Raw genomic sequence first — 20,138 nt, 5'->3', positions numbered from 1 at the left:
AAGACATTTCTCAGCATCTGTGTTTCAAATGGATCCCTCCCTATCCTAAGGTTGTGCTCTCTTAACCTAGACTTCCCCACCATGGGAAATGTCCTTTCCACATCTACTCTATCTAGTTCAAAATTCAAAAGGTTTCAGTGAGATCCCCCCCCCCCCCATCCTTCTGAATTCCAGAGAGTACAGGCCCAGAGCCAGCAAATGTTCCTCATATGATAACCCTTTCATTCCCAGAATCATCCTTATGATCCTCCTCTGAACCCTTTCCAACGCCAGCACATCTTTTCTTAGATGAGGAGCCCAAAACTGTTCACAATATTCAAGGTGAGGCCTCACCAGTGTCTTTTAAAGCCTCAGCGTCACATCCCGACTCTTTTATTCTAGACCTCTTGAAATGAATGCTAAAATTGCATTGGCCTTCCTCACCACCAACTCAACCTGCAACTTAACCTTCAGGGTGTTCTGCACGAGGACTCCAAAGTCCCTCTGCATCTCAGATATTTAGATTTTCTCCCCGTTTAGAAACTACTCTGCACATTTATTTAAAGCTGTCCTTGAGCCTGGTGCTGCATGTTTTCAGGCTGTTAGATCTTCTGCATGTTGAGAGGGGAGAGAAGAGAAAATGTCCAGGCTGGTTGAGGTCCTTGATTATGTTGGCAGCATTATCAAGGCAGCAAGAAGTTTAGATAGTCCATGGGGAAGGTTTGAATTCTGTGGTGTGCTGAGCTATGTCCACAACTCTCTGGAGTTTCTGGTGGTCCTAGGCAGAGTGATTGCCAGACCAATCTGTGATGCATGTCGTTATCACAGGTATGTTTGAGGTGAAAGGGTGCATTTCAGGGAAAACGATGTGGATGGATGAGTATGGAATAAGGATAAGGGGAGAGAGTGGGTTTGTGTGCAGTGTAAACCTGATACACACCACTTGAGTCAAGTGTCTGTGCTGTGCATTTCATGCCACTTGCTTTGCGGAGGGCTGATTTGATCTTTAAGTATAGTTCATAAGACAGGAGTAGTATTAGGCCATTCAGCCCATTGAGACTACTCCACCATTCCATCATGGCTGATCCCAGATCCCACTCAACCCCATACACCTGCCTCCTCGCCATATCCTTTGATGCCCTGACTGATCAGGAAACACTCCTTAAACATACCTACGACTTGGCCTCCACCACAGTCTGTGGCAGAGCATCCACAGATTCCAACTCTCTGGCTGAAGAAAATCCTCCTTACGTCTGTCCTAAGAAGTCGCTTTTGAGGCTGTGCCCTCTAGTTCCGGATACCCCCACAGTAGAAAACGTCTTCTCCACATCCACCCCATTCAACATTCGGTAGGTTTCAATGAGATCCCCACGCATTCTTCTAAATTCCAGTGAGTACAGGCCCGAAGCTGCCAAATGCTCTTCATGTTAACCCCCTCATTCCTGGAATCATCCTTGTGAACCTGCTGCAGACTCTCTCCAATGACAACACATCCTTTCTGAGATTTGGGGCCCAAAACTGTTGACAGTACTCCAAGTGCTGCCTGACAAGTGTCTTATAAAGGCTCAGCATTATCTCCTTGATTTTAAATTCTATTCCCCTTGAAATAAATGTAAACATTGCATTTCCTTCACAAACAGATGCTGGATATCCGAGCAACATGCACAAATGCTGGAGGGAAAAAACCTCCAGCATTTTGTGTGTGTTTTAGACATCGCATTTGCCTTCTTTACCACAGAATTAACCTTCTGGGAGTTGTGCACTTTGCACCTCTGATGTTTGAACCTTCTCCCCATTTAGATAATCATCCACACTATTGTTCCTTTTACCAAAATGCATTATCGTACATTTCCCAACACAGTATTCCATCTGCCATTTGTTTATCTTCATATCATCTGCAACTGTGCCACAAAGCCATCAATTCCATTATCCAAATCATTGACAAACAATGTGAAAAGTAGCGGTCCCTATACTCACCCTTGTGGAACACCAGTAGTCACTGGCAGTCAACCAGAAAAGGCCCCCTTTGTTCCCACTTGTTGCCTCCTGCCTGTCAGCCATTCCTCTATCCATGCCAGTACATTTCCTGTAACACCATAGAATTTTATTTTGATAAGCAGCCTTATGTGTGGCACCTTATCAAATGCCTTCTGAAAATTCAAGAAAGTGACATCCACTGCCTCTCTTTGTCCACCCTGCTTGTAATTTCCTCGAAGAACTCTAACAGATTTGTCAGGGCAAGATTTCCCTTTACATTTCTGACTTTGACTTGTGTTATCATTAGTCTCCAAGTATCCTGAAACCTCATCCTTAAAAATAGAATCCAACACTTTCCCAACCACTGAGGTTAGGCTAACCGGCCTATAATTTCCTTTCTTTTGCCTTCCTCCCTTCTTAGAGTGGAGTGACATTTGCACTCTTCCAGTCCTCTGGGACCATGTCGGGATCAACTGTTTTGTGAAAGATCATGACCAATGCATCCATTATCTCCTCAATAACCTCGCTCAGGACTCTGTGATATAGTCCATCTGGTCCAGTTGACTTATCCACCTTAAGACCATTCAGTTTGCCTAGCACTTTTTCCTTTGTAATAGCAAGGGCACTCACTCCTGCTCCCTGACACTTGCCCGGATTTCTGGCATACTGGTAATGCCTTCCACAGTGAAGACTGATGCAAAGTACCCATTAAATTCATTTGTAATTTCTTTCTCCCCATATTACTACGTTGCCAGCATCATTTTCCAGTGGTCCAATATCAACTCTCACTTCCCTTTTACTCTTCATATAACTGAAAAAAAACTTTTAGTATCATGCTTTATGTTATTGGCTAGTTTGCCCTCATATTTCATCTTTTCCCTTATTGCATATTTTGATTGCCTTTTGTTGGATTTTAAAAGCTTCCTAATCATCCAACTTCCCACTCACATTTGCTACCTTATATGCCCTTTCCTTGGCTTTTATGCAGTCTTTAACTTCCTTTGCCACGGTTGCCTAGCCCTACCATTTGATAACTGCTTCTTCTGGGACAAATCTATCCTGCTCCTTGTGAACTATTCCCAGAAACTTTAGCTATCTCTGCTCTGCCACCATCCTGGCAGTATCTTCCTCCAATCCACCTGAGCTAGCTTCTCTTTCATGCCACTGTAATTCCCTTTATTCCATTGAAATACTGATACATGTGACTGGTGCTTCTCCCTCTCAAATTGCAGTATGAATTCAATCATATTATGACCACTGTTCCTAAGAGTTCCTTTAAATTAAGCTCTCTAATGAGATCTAGATTATTACACAACACCCAATCTAAGATGGCCTTTCCCCGAGTAGGCTCAAGTACAGGCTGCTCTAAAAAGCCATCTCATAGGCATTCAACAAATTCCACCTCTTATTATCTGACACCAACCTGATTTTTCTAATCCCCTTGTGTATTGAAGTCCCCCTTTACAATTGTGCCATTCTCTGACCCTATGTTACCTCTTTCTAAAGTTGTAATTCCATCTCTTACCAACAGAGGCTCACCACTGCCTGTGCCTTCCTGCCTGTCCCTTTGATACAAGTATATCCTTTGATGTTAAGCTCCCAACTATGGCTTTCTTTCAGCTGCAACTCAGTGATACCCACAATGGCATACTGACCAATGTACAATTGCGGCACAAGTTCATCTACCTTATTCTGAATGCTACACACATTTAAGTACGTCACCTTGAATTTTGCTTCTGTGGTACAATTTAATTCTTTGTACTGTCTGCATTTGTATCGAATCATTGGCTTGTCCTTCCTTACTTCCATCATCTAGGTATCTACTTGTAAACCTGCTGGCTCATCCTCAGCTCGATCATACTGGAGTATAAACCACTCCCAACAGCTCTCGTAAACCTGCCCACAAGAATATTGGTTTCCCTTGGATTCAAGTGCAACCTTTCACTTTTGTACAGGTCACACCTGCCCCAGAAAAGGTCCTGATTATCCAAAAATCTTAATCCCTGCCCCCTGCTCCAAATCTTCAGCTACACATTTATCTGCTACCTCATTCCATTCCTATCCTCACTGTTGCGTGGCACAAGCAGCAATCTTGAGATTACTTTGAGGTCCTGCTTCTCAGCTTCCTTCCTAACTCCCAGCATTCATTTTTCAGGACCTCCTCCCTTTTTCTACCTATGTCGTTAGTACCAATATGTACCACAACTTCTGGCTGCTCAGTCTCCCTTTTCAGGATATTATGATTCAGAAACATTGCAGACTTTGCGCGCCCACAGTATCACCTGTCTGTCCCCTGAACTATAGAATCCCCTATTACTGCTGCATTTTTGCTTCAGTCTTGCTGAAGGGTCTCGGCCCAAAATGTCGACTGTCTCTTTCCCATAGATGCTGTCTGGTCGGCTGAGTTTCTGTGTGTTACTTGGATTTCCAGCATCTGCAGACTTCCTCTCATTTGTGACTGCTGCCATCCTATTCCGTTCCTACCCTTCTGAGCCACAAGGCCAGACTCTGTGCCAGAGGCACGGCTGCTGTTGTTTCCCCCAGGTAGCTCCCCCTCTTCCCAATAGTTCTCAAAGTGGAGTACTCATTGTTGAGGGGTACCACCACAGGGGTGTTCTCCACTACTGACTTTCTCCCTTCCCTCTCCTGACAGTCACCTATTTATCTGCCTCCTGTTGCCTTGAGGTGACCAGCTCCCTGTAGTGGAAACTACTTCCAAGCATGGGAAATGTGTTCAGCTGGTGCATTTGTTCTCTGGTTGTGAAAAGCTCCTAATGTTCAAATGTTCACTTGTGCTTACCTATTCAAATGACCTTCCTTGCAGGGAATGCAATGGGCTATGTCCGGATGATACGATCTGGTGGACTGCACTGCTGCAGTAATGCTATAAGGTGAACTTTAATTACAAAGCTACATATAGCTGTTCAAAATTACTGTGAGCTGCATGGAGCTTGTGGTGACTCTCTTTATTTTAGGTTTGTTCCAGATTTGGAGGATATTGTGAACTTTGAGGAGCTTGTGAAAGAAGAGAAACTCTCTGAGGAAACTCAAACAGCTGGCAGGTAATGTCAACAAGCTATGGGTGGATTTAACTTCCCTACCTCGTGTGACAGAGCTAGATACCACTACAACTACTAAATTGAGCATCACGTGTTCCCTTTCTTTGCTCTGGTTGTATGTTACAGCTGATATGGACTAGCTCTCCTCCATCTTTGTTTTCCCATTTGTGTACACTGAGAAGCACTTTATTTTCTTATGGCTCATAATTAAACGTTTTCTCAGGGTTTACATTTTGCTGTGTGTTTGTTTTAAATATTAGACAGCTGGACTCTGTCCTCACGGATCTCACCCGGAACTCTGCTGAAGGCACTGAATACTTCAAGATGCTGGTAGATGTATTTTCTCCTGAATTTCGTAGCTCTAAAAATATGCACCTGCGTAACTTCTACATCATCGTGCCGCCACTGGTAAGTCTGCGCGTCCAGCTGTTTTTCAACTTCCTGCTTCTACTGAGCAGGAAGCTGAAGAATCATCGCAACAGGATGTCCACCCTTGATGCATACTGCCCACCCTTCAACAGGGCAATTGATACGTGTACAGTTCAGTGGCAGAAACACAGAGTAAAGGATCAGCTGATGCTGAGGGGCTTCTCTATAGTTGCATAACACTGGAAATCGTGAAACCAAGGTGGTTCATTGCCACTGCTGAGAAAAACCTATAATCATAACACAGTGTTTGTCAGCTGCAGGGGACTGTGCTCTTTGAAAACTGGCCATATTGTGATTTTTCCATTACAATAACGGGCTGCCGGGAATGGTGGTGGAGGTGGATACAATACGATCTTTTAAGAGACTTTTGGATAGTTACATGGAGCTTAGAAAAATACAGGGCTTATAGGTAACCCTAGTAATTTCTAAGGTAGGCACATGTTTGGCACAACTTGTGGGCCGAAGGGCCTGTACTGTGCTGTAGGTTTTCTATGTTTCTATAAAGGCATGTCAGTAAACACAAGTTAAAAGATGATTGTTTTATAGAAACACAAAAAACCTACAGCACGATACAGGTCCTTCGGCCCACAATGCTGTGCTGAATGTGTACTTAGAACTACCTAGGGTTATCCATAGCCCTTTATTTTTCTAAGCTCCATATACCTATCCAGGAGGTTCTTAGAGACCTTATCGTATCCGCCTCCACCACTGTCACTGGCAGCTCATTCCATGCACTCACCACTCTCTACGTTAATTAAAAAAAAACTTACCCCTGACATCCCCTCTGTACCTACTTCCAAGCACCTTAAAACTGTGCCCTCTCGTGCTAGCCATTTCAGCCCTGGGGAAAAAACCTCTGACTATCCACATAATCAATGCCTCTCATCATTTTATACACCTCTATCAGGTCACCTCTCATCCACCGAAGCTCCAAGGAGAAAAGGCCAAGTTCACTCAACCTATTCTCATAAGGCATGCTCCCCAATGCAGGCAACTTGCTTGTAAATCTCCTCTGCACCATTTCTATGGTTTCCATGTCCTTCCTGTAGTGAGGTGAAGTACTGAGAGTTGTTCACAGGTCTGGAGTACAAAAAGAAGAGTACATTATCCAACTGAGGCCAGGAGTGAAGTGCTACTCTCTGACCACAGCAAGGCATGTACCAGTTCCACTGATAAACAAAGTCAAAGATGAACCAGAAAGAATGGAGGTGCTTGTCATCATAACTGGAGTGAATGGACCTACTGACTGATATGCAGGCATTGTTCCTGTTCCCAAACCACAGTGAAGATCTGTTTTTACGTAGTAAAATTGAATAATGCAGTGAGATGGGAGAAGTTTATTCTGCCCTCTGCTCCACCCAGCATACCCAATATGTGCTCAAAGTTCTTTATCAAACTAGATTCAAACTCAGGGTTCTGGCTGATCTGTTTAGCTCCTGAGTCACAGAAGCTTGCAACCTTTATCACACCATATGGACACCATGCCTTCAAGAGATTCCCTTTTGGCATCTCACCAGCACCTGAACTCTTTCAGATGAGGGTGAACCAAATTTTGGCAGGACTTGAAGGAGTAGTCTGCTACATGGAAGATGTACTTGTCTTTGGAGTGAGTGACAAAAGACAAAAGAGTGGAAGCTGCCCTGGAGAAATTGAAACAGACTGGAATCACTCTGAACCAAAAGAAATGCGAATTTGAAAAGTTGGAGGTGAAGCTCTTAGGCCATCCACTGTCCACAGAGGGACAAACTGGCAGGAGTTTGGAACATGGAACAACATGGACTCAGCCTTCATGGAAGGTACCAACCCATATACTTAGCTGAGGTACATGAAAGCTTTCCTGTATTAGAGTAAATTGGTCAAAAGTTGCACTCAGTTGAAGAAGTTCACATATTGTAAAAGCAGTGTTATCAGCAGAGTTCACTTGAATATCCTGCATGTTGGCACCTTGTTGTACTCTGCACTATCCCTCCAATATTGAATGGAATAGGCTGCAAGGCTCCATTCTGAATATATTTAATGACCCTGCCTCTACAGCTCTGGGTAGGTGACTCCAAGGAATTTACAATCCTCAGAGATAAATAATAATAATATAGACTATAAGATACAGGAGCATTTGGCCCATCAAGTCTGCTCCTCTATCATGGCTGGTCTATTTTTCCTCTCAGCCTCCAATCTTCTGCCTTGTGTCCAATTCCCTTCATGCCCTGACCAATCAAGAATTTAAGAATTTATCAACTGCTGCCATAAACGCATGTAAAAACTTGGCCACCACAGCCACCTGTGTCAACGAATTCCACCGATTCTCCACTCTCTGCCTAAAGAAATTCCTTCTAGATAGATAGATAGATACTTTATTCATCCCCATGGGGAAATTCAACTTTTTTTTCCAATGTCCCATACACTTGTTGTAGCAAAACTAATTACATACAATACTTAACTCAGTAAAAAATATGATATGCATCTAAATCACTATCTCAAAAAGCATTAATAATAGCTAATCTCTGTACTAAAAGCACATCCTTCTATTCTGAGGCATTATCCTCAGAAACATCCATAGGAAACATCCTCTCCACATCCACTCTATCAAGCTCTTTCAACATTTGATAGGTTTCAATTGGGTCACCCCTCATTCTTCTGAATTCAAGTCAATACAGGCCCACAGCTATCAAACACTCTTAATATATCAAGTCGTTCAGTCCTGGAACCTCTTTTGAACCCTCTCCAGTGTCAGTACATCATCATCATCAGGTGCCATTCCCTGTTTGAGCTTTGACTGCCATGGCCCACACACTCCTGTTTCAGGTCAAGTGGATCAGTTCATTGGTATTCATTTCCAGTTCTCTGGCTGTTGTCTCCATCATCATTTGTCTTTGCCTTCCTGTTGCTTTCTTCCCTTCAATCTTTCCCATAATTACCATGGATTCTATCTCCTCTTTCCTAATCACATTTCCAATGAACTTGCGTTGCCTTTTCATGATCTCATGCACTATTTCTCTTCTTGTGCTTGCTCTGTTCATGACATCCTCATTAGATATTCGTTTTGTCCATGATATTCTTTGCATCCTCAAAAACCACATCTCTGCTGCTTCAATTCATTTCGTCATGTTACTAGATATTGTCCAACATTCTGAACCATATACCATAACTGGATAAATGTAACATTTCAGTACTCTGAGGCAGGTTGTCATGCCTAGTTTAGTGTTGGTCAGTATATTTTTCATTCTCGTAAAGGTGTCTTTTACCATCCCTATTCTTCATGTCACATGTCGCACCTGCCATCTCATGTATACCCACCTTCCTAAGTAGCAAAAGTTCTGTACTTGCTTTATGTCTTCCCCATTTATTCTCAGACTGCAGATAGGATTCTCCTTCTGTTTGGATATCACCATACATTGTCTTTTTGCAAATGATAGACCCATTTTTTCACTTTCTTCAACTACTATATCAATTAAGTTTTGTAGTTCTTCCTCCGTACTTGCAATTAACAGTGTCATCTGCGTATCTGAAATTATTGATGTTTTCACCGCCAACTTTGATTCCTAAGATGTCTCTTATTTTTTGTAATATTGTTTCACTGTACACATTAAACAAATCAGGAGAAAATGCACCCTTGTCTAACACCTCTCTTGATTTTTGTAAACTGACTCACTTCTCCATCTATTCTTACAGCAGCTGTTTGTTCCCAGTACAGATTTTTGCTTAGGCTGAGGTCTTTCGAGTCTAGATCTAGAGTTTCCTGTAATATTTCAAATAACTTATTGCGCTTTACTTTATCAAATGCTTTTGTGTAGTCGATAAAACAAATAAATCTTTTTTGCACTTGAATAGCTCATTCTGATAGTATCCTTAACATCAATATTGCGTTTCTTGATAAGGGACCCAAGCCTGCTCACAGACTCAAAGTGAGGTCTCACCAGTGCTTTACAAAGCCTCAACATTACATCCTTGCTTTTGTATTCTAGTTGTTGCTAACATTGCATGTGCCTTCCTCACCACAGACTCGACCTGCAAATTAACCTTTAGGGAATCCTGCACACGGACTCCCAAGTCCCTTTAAACTTCTGATTTTTTAAATCACTTTTTTATTGCAACACCACAAATTACATTCAATACAATCAGTTGCTGATTACATTTTGACTGTGTAACCCAGCCACCCCCCAACCTTCATCACCATCCCCTCCCTCCACCCCTCCCCCTCCACCTTTCTCTCTCCCCCCACCCTTCTCTCCCCCCTCATCCCTCTCCCCTCCACCAACCAACTGAATAGTAGTGCATAGACACAGCATTCCTATTTTAACAGAAGATCTTTTAAGTTAGATATCAAATTTGTCCATATTAAGATTGTGTTTGGTCGTGCATCATTTATTCTTGCTGATGATAGTTCCAGGTAAGAAATGTCCAAAAAGCTCCGAACCCAGTGAGTACTTGAAATAACATGAGGAGGTTTCCAACGCTGGAGTATAATCTTCTTAGCTGCAGTCAGGCCTGCCAGCCACACATTGCGTGTTTTTTCCGTAAGGGAAAGATGGGAGTCATCATTTAGAAGATGTAGAGTGGGGTCCATTGGTAATTGTACCCCCGTTAGTTCTGTAAGAGTATGATAACCTTCCCCCACAAACCAAAAACCCCTGGACATTCCCATACAACATGTATAAAAGAGCCAATGGTTCCGTGGGGGCAAAATGAGCAATATGGGTCAGGAACCAGTCCCATTTGATGTCTAATTCTCAGTGTTAAATATGCTCTATGACAGAATTTCAAGTGTATATACCGATGATTTGGGTTTTTCAAAGCACTGGCAGCATTATCCCAAATCACATCCCAGTCTAAGTCTTGTCCCAATTCAGATGTATCCCAGACTTTCATTCTTGATGTGGGCATATATTTCTGGGAGTTTTAATTTATCATAGATAAATGACACTATCTGTCCTGGAGCACTCTGTATCCAACTTAAAATGGGATGGTCCTTAAATCTGACTCCCAGGGAACCCCATAGGCTTTACAAGCTGATCTTACTCTAAAGTAGAAGAAAAGAGAGTGTTTATCAATATTATATCGAGATACCAGTTCTTGAGAGCTGAATATAGTACTTGCCCCATTAATATCTTGAAGAGTAATAATACCTTTATCCTCCCAAGTTCTGTTAGTTAATGGTTTCTCCCCAGATAGAAGATGATTATCATTCCATAATGGAGTAGATTTGCACCATACAGTTTTAAATTTTGGGAATTTTTCTGCTGTTCTGAACACTTGTAGCATATGGGTTAAAAATGGACCATAATACAAATCACAGTTTTTGGTAGACTTACCTATAAGGAGAAAGTCCTTCAACCTTATTGGTGCTATTAGCTCTTGTTCTATATTTTTCCATGACAAAACTTCATCCTCCTCCATCCAATAGCTAAGACTTTTTAATACAAATGCCCAGTGATACAATTTAAAATTTGGACATGCCAATCCCCCATCTGACTTTTTGAATTGTAGAGCCACTTTATAGTGTAAAGTGTAGACCCACTTTATATTGGGTCGTTTACCGTTCCAAACAGAGCATGGTAGTAAGGAGTCCAGTTTTTGCCAATATCCTGCAAGTGGGATCATTGAGCTGATAAAATTAATGCGGGGTAAAATGTTCATTTTAATGACCGATATACTGGCTGGGACTGATGCTGGCAGGTGTCTCCATCTATTAATATCTTTTATTTTTTTCAAAATTAGAGAGTAATTTGTTTTAGCCACAGATGATAGGGAAGAATTAACTTTAATACCCAAGTAGAGGACCTCTTTTGTAACCTTAATCTGGGGAGGGAGAGACACCTTAATCAGCATCAGTGCTGATTCTGACAAATTAACTTTATCCTGAAAGAAATTCAAATTGCTCCAGTGTTTTTAAAACATAGGGGAGAGTTTGTTGAATATTTGCCAGATAAACTACCGTAGATTCCGGACTACAGAGCGCACCTGATTAAAAGCCGCTGGCTCTAATTTTAGAAATAAAATCAATTTTTTAATTGTAAAGGCCGCACCGGATTTTCGGCCGCAGGTGTCCCACGTTGTAATATGAGATATTTACACAGAAAGATATTACACGTGAGGATTTTTTAACTTTTAATTAAATCCATATGGTAACAAAAACAAATACATATTGCAAATGCTTTTTTTCGAACCGTGCCCATAACGCGGCTACTTTTAAATATACGTTGCGTATACTTCTTTACTGAACAACATTCCAATATTTCCTAACGACTGGTAAAAAATATATATACTGCAGCCTACCAGGAAAAGTTATTGATCGCCTTTAACTTAAAAGTAGCGTTCGCTCCGCCGCTCGACCCCCTCCTTTCCGTTTATCGCAAACGGCATTTTTCCCACAAGACACCGCGAAACCGGGTGTGACGTCATAGCATCCCGCGATGTAGTACAGAAAACAAATATAGTTAAAACTCTTCTAACTTTAACTAGAAAATGAATTACTAAGCGAAAATATTATAAACTAAATAACTGCCATAAGGCAGCACAATGCTTCGAGTGTTTTCCATGTTGATGAGGGTGAGTACAAATGACTGATTTACAATAATTTAATTGTGAAAGTGCGCTTGATTTATCGTACAATTTCATTGGACCTCTGTGAACTACTCATCAATTTTATTGGTCTACTGTTATGAGGCAAAATGTTTACGAGGCGGCATGAAAAAAATCATGTATTAGCCGCTCCGTATTAAAGGCCGCAAAGTTCAAAGCTGTTCAAAATGTGGGAAAAAAGTAGCAGCTTAAAATCCGGAATCTATGGTAGTATGTCGTCCACATAAAGTGATATCCAATGTGATGTTGTGTACCTATTCTAATAAGGGAGATCTGAGGAGAGTTTCTAATTAAATGTGCAAGCGGTTCAATAGATATAGTAAAAATTAAAGGAGTCAGAGGATCCCCTTGTCATGTGCCCTGTCCTATGTCAAATAACTCTGAGAAACCTCCTCCCACACATACCCGGGCTGAAGGATTAGCATACAGTATTTGAATCATATTGATAAATTTATCGCCGAACTTAAATTCTTTTAGAACTCTCCAAAGATATGGCCATTCAAGGTGATCGAACGCTTTTTCAGCATCTAGAAATAGCAGGCCACAGGCAGGTGGGATTTTATGTGTAAGAGCCGGTGAATATTATCAGATGCGAGACGTCCCCTGATAAAGCCCGTTTGATCTGGGCTAATTATTTTCCCAACTACTATCTCAAGTCTACTGGCTAAGACTTTGGAAAATATCTTGAGGTTAGCATTTATCAAGGAGATTGGATGGTAATTGGCACACTCCAAGGGGTAAACTTAAGATTTTAAAATTTTCTCTTCATATAGAAAAGTCTGCCCTTTTATCTCAAAGTGCATGACCATACGCTTTCAGATTATATTCCATCTGCCACTTCTTTGCCCATTCACTTAATCTGTCCTTCTGTAGCTTCTGTACTTCCTCAATATTACTTGCCCCTCCACCTATCTTAGTATCATCCACAAACTTTGTAACAAAGCCATCAGTTACATCATCCAAGTCACTGACATATAACGTAAAACAAAGCTGTCCCAACCCAGACCCCTGTGGAACATCGCTAGTCACCGGCAGCCAGTCAGAAAAGGTTCCCTTTATTCCCACTCTTTGCCTCCTGCCACTGCTTTATCTATGCTAGAATCTTCCCTGTACTACCATGGGCTCTTAACTTGTTACGCAGCCTTAAGTATGGCAAGTTGTGAAAGGCTGCTTGAAAATCCAAGTACAGAACGTCAACTGATTTTCCTTTATCTATCCTGCTTGTTATTTCTTCAAAGAATTCCAACAGATTTGTCAGGCAAGACTTTTCCTTGAGAAAACCACGCTGTCTACGGCCATATGCCTCCACGGTCCCCCGAAACCACCACCTTAACAATCAACTCCCAACGTCTTCACTACCACTAACTGACCTATAATTTCCTTTCTTCTGCCTCCTCGCCACTGAAAGTACTTCTACAGTGCTGTTGGGGAAGGATCTCCTGGAGTTGGAACCAGCCTATAGTGGAGAACTACTGATGCATTTCCAAGTTACTCAGGTGATTTGGAGTGAAAATAGGTGCAGAGACTACAGGCTTGGAGATGTTGTTGGGAAGGTTGAAACAAATAATTCTGGTGCATTTTATTGAACAACACACTTGTGGCCAAGGTGCTCTTACATTTAGGGTTGTGAATACAGAGGAAGATCACCCCGACAGCAGTCCAGCTGTCCCTGCAGGAACTCTCCACTTGCCTGGATGAGATCAGCTCCAACTGCATCCAGAACAAACCAGTCTGCTTTATCATACCACATTGGGACTATTCAATTCCCCCACTCCCCACCGGCACACAGTGTTATACCATGTGCAAATGCACTGCACTTCTCCCCTAGAGCATTCTGAAATCCAGGACCTCCATGGGCACGGAGAAACCAGCAGGGTCACTCCAGTTGCACACGATCTGGGCTTGGAACTATCCCATGGTCCTCCATCATCACTGCATTCAAAGTCTGGAGCTCTCTGTGGGACTGTGTTCAGAAGGGTGACACGTTGAAGAAGGTGGCTGTTGAAGGGTTCTTGAACTGGTCAAAAGATTCTGACCTTGCCAGCAGTTTCTGCTAGTGTCATAGTCACTGTTACTAGACCTGAAGACTTTTTAACAATAGATTATTGTGTGAATTGAATTTAAATTGGCCAGCTCTTGAACTGCTGTGTCTGAATTACATCAGTCTAGTAACAAGGACATCGCTGCTCTTCAAGTGCAGAGAATTTTCTAAAAGTGTATACAGTGACAAGCTTAATATAATGAGCTTGCAACATCCTTCTAGACAATAGAAAATACAAGCTATTGTAGATATTGTTCAGTAGTAGTCGTTAATTTTGTTTTACACCCTGCATTTCATTGACGATCATCCTTGTTCATTTCAGACACTGAATTTTGTTGATCACTCAATAAGCTGCAAGGAGAAGTTGAACAAGAAGAATAAATCTGGAGCTGCTTTCACAGATGATGGGTTTGCAATGGGTAGGTCAACATATACCCACCTGACCTTCCTATGAATGAATTAAGCTATTTACCTGTGACATGTCCTTGGGACTTGTCTTTAAATTAAGAAATTAACTGAGATTAAAACGTTGCCTGAGATTAACATAAATGAACAGCAGTTTCGAGCTCAAGGGCAGAAAGCATTTAGCTTGTGAGAAATGATTCCAGGGAGTTTCCTGTCTTAGGCATTTTGCGCTCTCTAAATAAGATGGTGTTTAAGCTTTATTCAAAACTCTGCTCAGCTGTTCTCAGTGCTGCTGACATAATGAAAATGGCAGTGAGTACTTCTACATGGATTGTCATTCGAGGTTGGAATAGGCTCATCTGAGAGTGGAGCTGTCCTTCAGTCAGAACAACCTAGCTGTTACCAGTAGTTTTTAATGAACTTGCATCATGTGCAAATTCTTTAAAGGTCTTGCAACTTGGACCATAAAGCATAGGAATAGAATTAGGCTATTCGGCCGATCAAGTGTGTTCCACTCTTTGTTTACGGCTGATTTATTTTCCCTCTCAACCCCATTTTCCTGGCTTCTCCCTATAACTCTGATGCCCTTACGAATGAATCTATCATCCTCCACTTTAAACTATTGTGTGGAGTTAGATATCTTTCCTAAACCTACCTCATTCTGCAATCCCCACTCCCAAGACAAACACACCACACTCCTCTCTCTCATCAATGCTTGTTGGGAGACACATGCCAAACAGAAACTTCCAGAGAGTGGAGAGGGTTCCATCTGCTTTGTTGCTCTGGCTGAGCTGCACCTCCATCAATTTTTCTGTCCCTTCACTGCTAGGTTCAGATCACATAGAGGTGTACAGACCACTGCAATCTTTCATCAGTCTGATTCATTTCCATTCTGCTGTCTCCTTCGTCATTCATTATAGGAGTTGCCTACATCCTTAAGCTGCTGGATCAGTACCAGGAGTTTGACTCATTACACTGGTTTCAATCCGTGAGAGAGAAATACATCAAAGAGAAGAATGCAGTTGTCAAACAGCAAAACTTCCAGTCAACCAATCAGGATGAAAAGCTGCTGCAAACAATGAATCTAACCCAGAAACGGCTAGACATCTATTTACAGGTACTCAAGCAAATAATATGAATGTAATCAGTGAACGTCTGTAACCCAGCGTCACTGGCCTGGACCCCGCTGTGTGTTCCAGTGTGGCAGCTGCCTCCCTTGGGATGGGATCAGGTGGATCAGGACCACTTGAACCCATCTCAACTCCCAGATCCCATCCATACTCCAGGCCGTGACTGCTGCTGCCCCTTGCCAGTGTGGAGGCTCCAGAATCGTCAGTGGGACACAGTGTGATAGTCACAAGCATTCAGTAGCACTTTGGACGTATTAAAAATATTGCTTAAAGTGTTGAACATTATTTTTACGTTCAAAATTAATTTGAGTAGGAAGTGAAACTCATTCAAATAATAAGCATTTTTGACTTCTCCCAGGAGAGAGCTTCTTTGAATCAAGGCTGCTGTGCTCGCTGCAGTTTTAATCTGGCATCTACTGCAGTGTTGGACTTCCGGAGGAGCACAGTGATAGACGGCCTCTGGTGCACATGAGTTAGTGCCAGCATTAGTCCTGGTGTGGGGAGTGGTCCACACATGACAATTTGTAGTTTTAAATCACGATGTTTGTTACCAGGAAATTGTGCAGCTTGGATGCGTGCCTGAGGGGAAAGTAAAATTGTTTGATTCCATTTACTGAACAAAGAATTTGCAAAGAAATTCAGATATTTTACAGCCCAGAGCTGTCAGAATTGGCATATAGGGGAAACATAAAACATTACATTTAAGTGATCTGTCATTGCTTTTGAAGGTTCCAGTATTAAATTGAGAACTTTTGCTGCAGTCCTTGTGTCCTTTGGGCACCCAGATGGAATGTTTCAGAAAGTGTTATAATCATTGGATATATTAGAGGGCTAGACTCCCTCACAAGATGTGAAGGTGGCAAACTCAAGTCTTTTAGTTGGGAAGGGAAGGTTGAGCGTGAGCCCACTCTACCAGTGGTCCTTTGGATTCACCTGGTTTCATCCAAAGGATAGCACCCACTTCCACTGTACATGCTAATATTCTCATTAACTGCTGGCGTCAGGAGGGAGCTTTGTCTTTGACTCGGACTGAATTGCAGCGAGCTAAGCCAACCTGGCTGAATCAGAACAAAGAGTGTACAAAATTTTGATAACTAACTGTGGTCAAAAGAAATTCCATTTGTAGATCCAGCTGGAGATGCTGTAAAGAGTGAAATTGTGGGGAAGCTCACAGCATCTGTGGAAAAAGGAATGGATAGATAGATAGATACTTTATTCATCCCCATGGGGAAATTCAACTTTTTTTTCCAATGTCTCATACACTTGTTGTAGCAAAACTAATTACATACAATACTTAACTCAGTAAAAAATATGATATGCATCTAAATCACTATCTCAAAAAGCATTAATAATAGCTTTTAAAAAGTTCTTAAGTCCTGGCGGTTGAATTGTAAAGCCTAATGGCATTGGGGAGTATTGACCTCTTCATCCTGTCTGAGGAGCATTGCATCGATAGTAACCTGTCGCTGAAACTGCTTCTCTGTCTCTGGATGGTGCTATGTAGAGGATGTTCAGAGTTTTCCATAATTGACCTTAGCCTACTCAGCGCCCTTCGCTCAGCTACCGATGTTAAACTCTCCAGTACTTTGCCCACGACAGAGCCCGCCTTCCTTACCAGCTTATTAAGACGTGAGGCGTCCCTCTTCTTAATGCTTCCTCCCCAACACGCCACCACAAAGAAGAGGGCGCTCTCCACAACTGACCTATAGAACATCTTCAGCATCTCACTACAGACATTGAATGACGCCAACCTTCTAAGGAAGTACAGTCGACTCTGTGCCTTCCTGCACAAGGCATCTGTGTTGGCAGTCCAGTCTAGCTTCTCGTCTAACTGTACTCCCAGATACTTGTAGGTCTTAACCTGCTCCACACATTCTCCATTAATGATCACTGGTCATTCTCCACAATGCCTCCAGTTCTGACAGATCTTCAACCAGAGTGTAATCTGTTCCTCTCTCCTCAGGGGCTGCCTGACCTTCTGTGTTTGTTGCCATTGTGAAACTGTTGAATTTGTGTAAAGTAGGAGAGCACTGACTTTGATCAGATAGTGAACATTGCTGTTGGATTAGGGTAAAGCCATGTTGCTTCACCTCTTGCTGATGTTGATTCCATTGGTTTCTGTCTCCAGGAGTTTGAGCTACTGTATTTCTCACTGAGCAGCGCCAGAATTTTCTTCCGAGGGGATCAGACAGCTGCTGAGGAAAGTCAGGAGCAAAAGGACAAGGAAGGCAAGTGTTCAACATTAATGATAATGTCTATCAGAGCCCTCTGCCTACTGGACAGATTCACCTACAGTGAGGTGCAGTGGCACACTGTTAGTGATAGGTGGCCCATGGCAGCGTCACAGCGATAAGGAATATTATGATTCTAAATTCTCAATCCACCTTTAAAAGAAATCTGAACTGCAGTATTCAGAGACTCCCTGAGTTACTGATGACCTGACTTTACAGAATCAGACTTTAGTGCTAGTTCTCCCATACATTTTTAAAACATTTCTCAAACTGATGTTTCATCGAATTCATTAATAATTGGATGCTGAATATATTCCACTAGTTTAGTTATGGATAACGCTGAGATGATAATGAAATTAAAGAATTAGTAAGTTTTTGCAGTGGGATGAAATAGAAAACAGGCGCAGAGAAAATTGGCTTACAGAGTGGAAACCTTGTGTGACCTGAGGACTGACAAACATTACCAGTAATTCCAGGCATATGGTTCATTATTCACATTCACAGAAGTAATGTGAACATTTCAGCATGAGTCAGTGCCTCTACCCTCTCCCTCTGACCTCAGAGAAAGATGAGCTCCCATTCACCCCATCCCCTCTCATTTCCCCTCACTTATTTGGACATTTTCAACCTCTCACTGCTATGGGCAGAAGTTCGCACTTGCTTCAAAAAGGCAACAATTATACCAGTGCCTAAGAAGAATAATGTGGGCTGCCTTAATAACTACTGCTCGGTAGCACTCACATCAACAGTGATGAAATGCTTTTAGAGGTTGGTTATAACTAGATTGAACTCCTGCATCAGAAAGGACCTGGACCCATTGCAATTTGCCTATCCCCACGATAGGTCAATGGCAGATGCAATCTCAATGGCTATCCACATGACTTCAGACCACCTAGACAACACAAACAGGATGCTGTTCATCGACTATAGCTCAGCATTTAATAACATCATTCTGATTGATAACATCAATCCTGATTGAGAAGTTACAGAACCAAGGCCTCTACCTCCCTCTGCAATTGGATCCTCGACTTCCTAACCAGAAGACCACAGTCTGTGCAGATTGGGGATAATATACCCTCCTCGCCAATGATCAACACTGGCACACTAGGGCTTAGCCCACTACTCTACTCTCTGTATACACATGACTATGGCTAGGCATAGCTCAAATGCCATCTGCAAATTTGCTGACAATACAACCATTGTTGGTAGAATCTCAGTTGGTGACGAGTGGGTATACAGGAATGAGATATACCAACTAGTGGAATGGTGCCTCAACAACAACCTGGCACTCAACGTCAGTAAGAGGATAAAGCTGATTGTGGACTTCAGGAAGGGCAGGACGAAGGAGCACATAACCAATCCTCATAGAGGGATCAGAAGAGGAGAGAGTGAGAAGCTTCAAGTTCCTCAGTGTCAAGATCTGAGGATCTAACCTGATCCCAACATATTGATGTAGTCATAAAGAAGGCAAGACAGCGGACATACTTTATTAGGAGTTTGAGGAGATTTAGCATTTCAGCAAATATACTCAAAAACTTCTACCGTTGTACCGTGGAGAGCATTCTGACAGGCTGCACCACTGTCTGGTATGGAAGGGCTACTGCATTGGACCAAAAGAAGCTGCAGAAGGCTGTAAATCTAGTCAGCTCCATCTTGGGTACTAGCCTACAAAGTACCCAGGACATCATTAGAAAGCGGTGTCTCAGAAAGCCGGCGACCATTATTAAAGGACCTCCAGCACTCAGGGCATGCACTTTTCTCACTTACACAGCGATTCAGAAACCGCTTCTTCCCCCCTGCCATCCGATTCCTAAATAAACATTGAAGCTTTGGACACTACCTCACTTTTTTAATATACAGTATTTCTGCTTCGCACATTTTAAAAAATCTATTCAATATACTTAATTGATTTACTAGTTTGTATATTATTATGTTTTATTTATTTTTTCCTCTCTCTGCTAGATTATGTATTGTATTGAACTGCTGCTGCTAAGCTAACAAATTTCATGTCACATGCCGGTGATAATAAACCTGATTCTGATTCTCAATCCCATCAACTTCCCCCATCTCCTACCAATTATTTACACCCTTAGACTAGTGGACCTACCAAACTGCATGTCTTCAAGAAGAGGGTGGAAAGCAGAGCACCCGGGGGGGAGAAAACCCACACATCACAAAGAGGAGGTACAAACTCCACACAAGTCCAGATTGAACTAGATCACTGGAACTGAGATAATAACTTTACAAGCCTTCCACACACACTCTCCCATGATAACAGCAACCAGTAACACGTTGTGCAGCTCCACCA

General features: G+C 42.2%; 1 protein-coding gene across 3 annotated transcripts in view; it reads left to right on the top strand.

Annotated features, from left to right (window-relative positions):
- Positions 1 to 20,138, top strand: part of washc4 (WASH complex subunit 4) — a 165,182-nt gene that overhangs the window by 112,537 nt on the left and 32,507 nt on the right. For all 3 annotated transcript variants that reach the window (XM_073065929.1, XM_073065928.1, XM_073065926.1), the window contains exons 27-32: positions 4,781 to 4,847; positions 4,932 to 5,018; positions 5,276 to 5,423; positions 14,387 to 14,483; positions 15,390 to 15,586; positions 17,728 to 17,827. In XM_073065929.1, coding sequence (XP_072922030.1) covers positions 4,781 to 4,847; positions 4,932 to 5,018; positions 5,276 to 5,423; positions 14,387 to 14,483; positions 15,390 to 15,586; positions 17,728 to 17,827 — 696 coding nt within the window. The remainder of the gene's footprint in view (positions 1 to 4,780; positions 4,848 to 4,931; positions 5,019 to 5,275; positions 5,424 to 14,386; positions 14,484 to 15,389; positions 15,587 to 17,727; positions 17,828 to 20,138) is intronic.

This window comes from Hemitrygon akajei, chromosome 14, assembly GCF_048418815.1.
Source record: "Hemitrygon akajei chromosome 14, sHemAka1.3, whole genome shotgun sequence".
Taxonomy (NCBI): Eukaryota; Metazoa; Chordata; class Chondrichthyes; order Myliobatiformes; family Dasyatidae; genus Hemitrygon; species Hemitrygon akajei.
Note: the sequence above shows the minus strand (reverse complement) of the source record. Positions and strands in the feature narration are given on the sequence as shown.